Raw genomic sequence first — 913 nt, 5'->3', positions numbered from 1 at the left:
AGGCCGCCCTGCACCTCCAGGCCCCGCTGGATGAGCTGCTCCAGGGTCTTGGGCAGCGGGTGGCACAGGAAGCGCTTGAGCTTGGGCTGCAGGGTGCCCACCACGTACTGGATGACCTCCTCCTCGTCGGCGTCCACGTACAGCGTCTGGTACAGGTCGCGCTTGCGCCAGAGGAACTGGTCGAGCGGCTCGCCCTGCTTCTGCGGCAGGTCCAGCTCCCGCTGCATGGCCTCGCGGGACAGCGTGCCCTCGCTGTACTGCAGGAACTCCTTCTTGAACTCCACCCAGTTCTTGACCGAGCCCTGCTTGTACTCCCACCACTTTTTGGCGGGCCCGTTCATGTGGTTCTGGATCTGGGACAGCCAGTACTCCTCGGTGCCGCCCACCTGCCGCAGGTACTCCTCCAGGTGGCTGAGGAACTCGTGCGGGTCCTCGAAGATCACGTGCATCTCGCGCTTGACCCAGCGCTCCAGGTGCGCGATGGTCTCCTGGCAGCGGCACAGGCAGGCCTTGATGGACTTCCGCCAGCGCTGCGAGTCGCTCGTGGGCACGTAGCCGTCCAGGTTGCTCTCCAGCTTGCCCACCGACCGGTGCAGCCCCTTGAGCTCGCGCTCCACCTGCTTGGAGACCTCGGCCAGCAGGTGCCGGTGGGTCCTGCGCACGTGCTCCAGCATCTCGGTCCGGCACTTACCGAAGGCCGCCCTGCACCTCCAGGCCCCGCTGGATGAGCTGCTCCAGGGTCTTGGGCAGCGGGTGGCACAGGAAGCGCTTGAGCTTGGGCTGCAGGGTGCCCACCACGTACTGGATGACCTCCTCCTCGTCGGCGTCCACGTACAGCGTCTGGTACAGGTCGCGCTTGCGCCAGAGGAACTGGTCGAGCGGCTCGCCCTGCTTCTGCGGCAGCTCCCGCTCC

At 66.7% G+C, this 913-nt stretch overlaps 1 protein-coding gene across 1 annotated transcript in view; it reads right to left on the bottom strand.

Moving 5' to 3' along the window:
• ARC (activity-regulated cytoskeleton-associated protein) overlaps positions 1 to 913 on the bottom strand; it is a 6,609-nt gene that overhangs the window by 62 nt on the left and 5,634 nt on the right. The window contains exons 2-3 of the mRNA XM_014539977.1: positions 761 to 909; positions 5 to 702 (exon numbers count right to left, since the gene is read on the bottom strand). Of these exons, the coding sequence (XP_014395463.1) occupies positions 5 to 702; positions 761 to 909 (847 nt within the window). The remainder of the gene's footprint in view (positions 1 to 4; positions 703 to 760; positions 910 to 913) is intronic.

This window comes from Myotis brandtii, unplaced genomic scaffold, assembly GCF_000412655.1.
Source record: "Myotis brandtii unplaced genomic scaffold, ASM41265v1 scaffold2325, whole genome shotgun sequence".
Lineage (NCBI taxonomy): Eukaryota > Metazoa > Chordata > Mammalia > Chiroptera > Vespertilionidae > Myotis > Myotis brandtii.
Note: the sequence above shows the minus strand (reverse complement) of the source record. Positions and strands in the feature narration are given on the sequence as shown.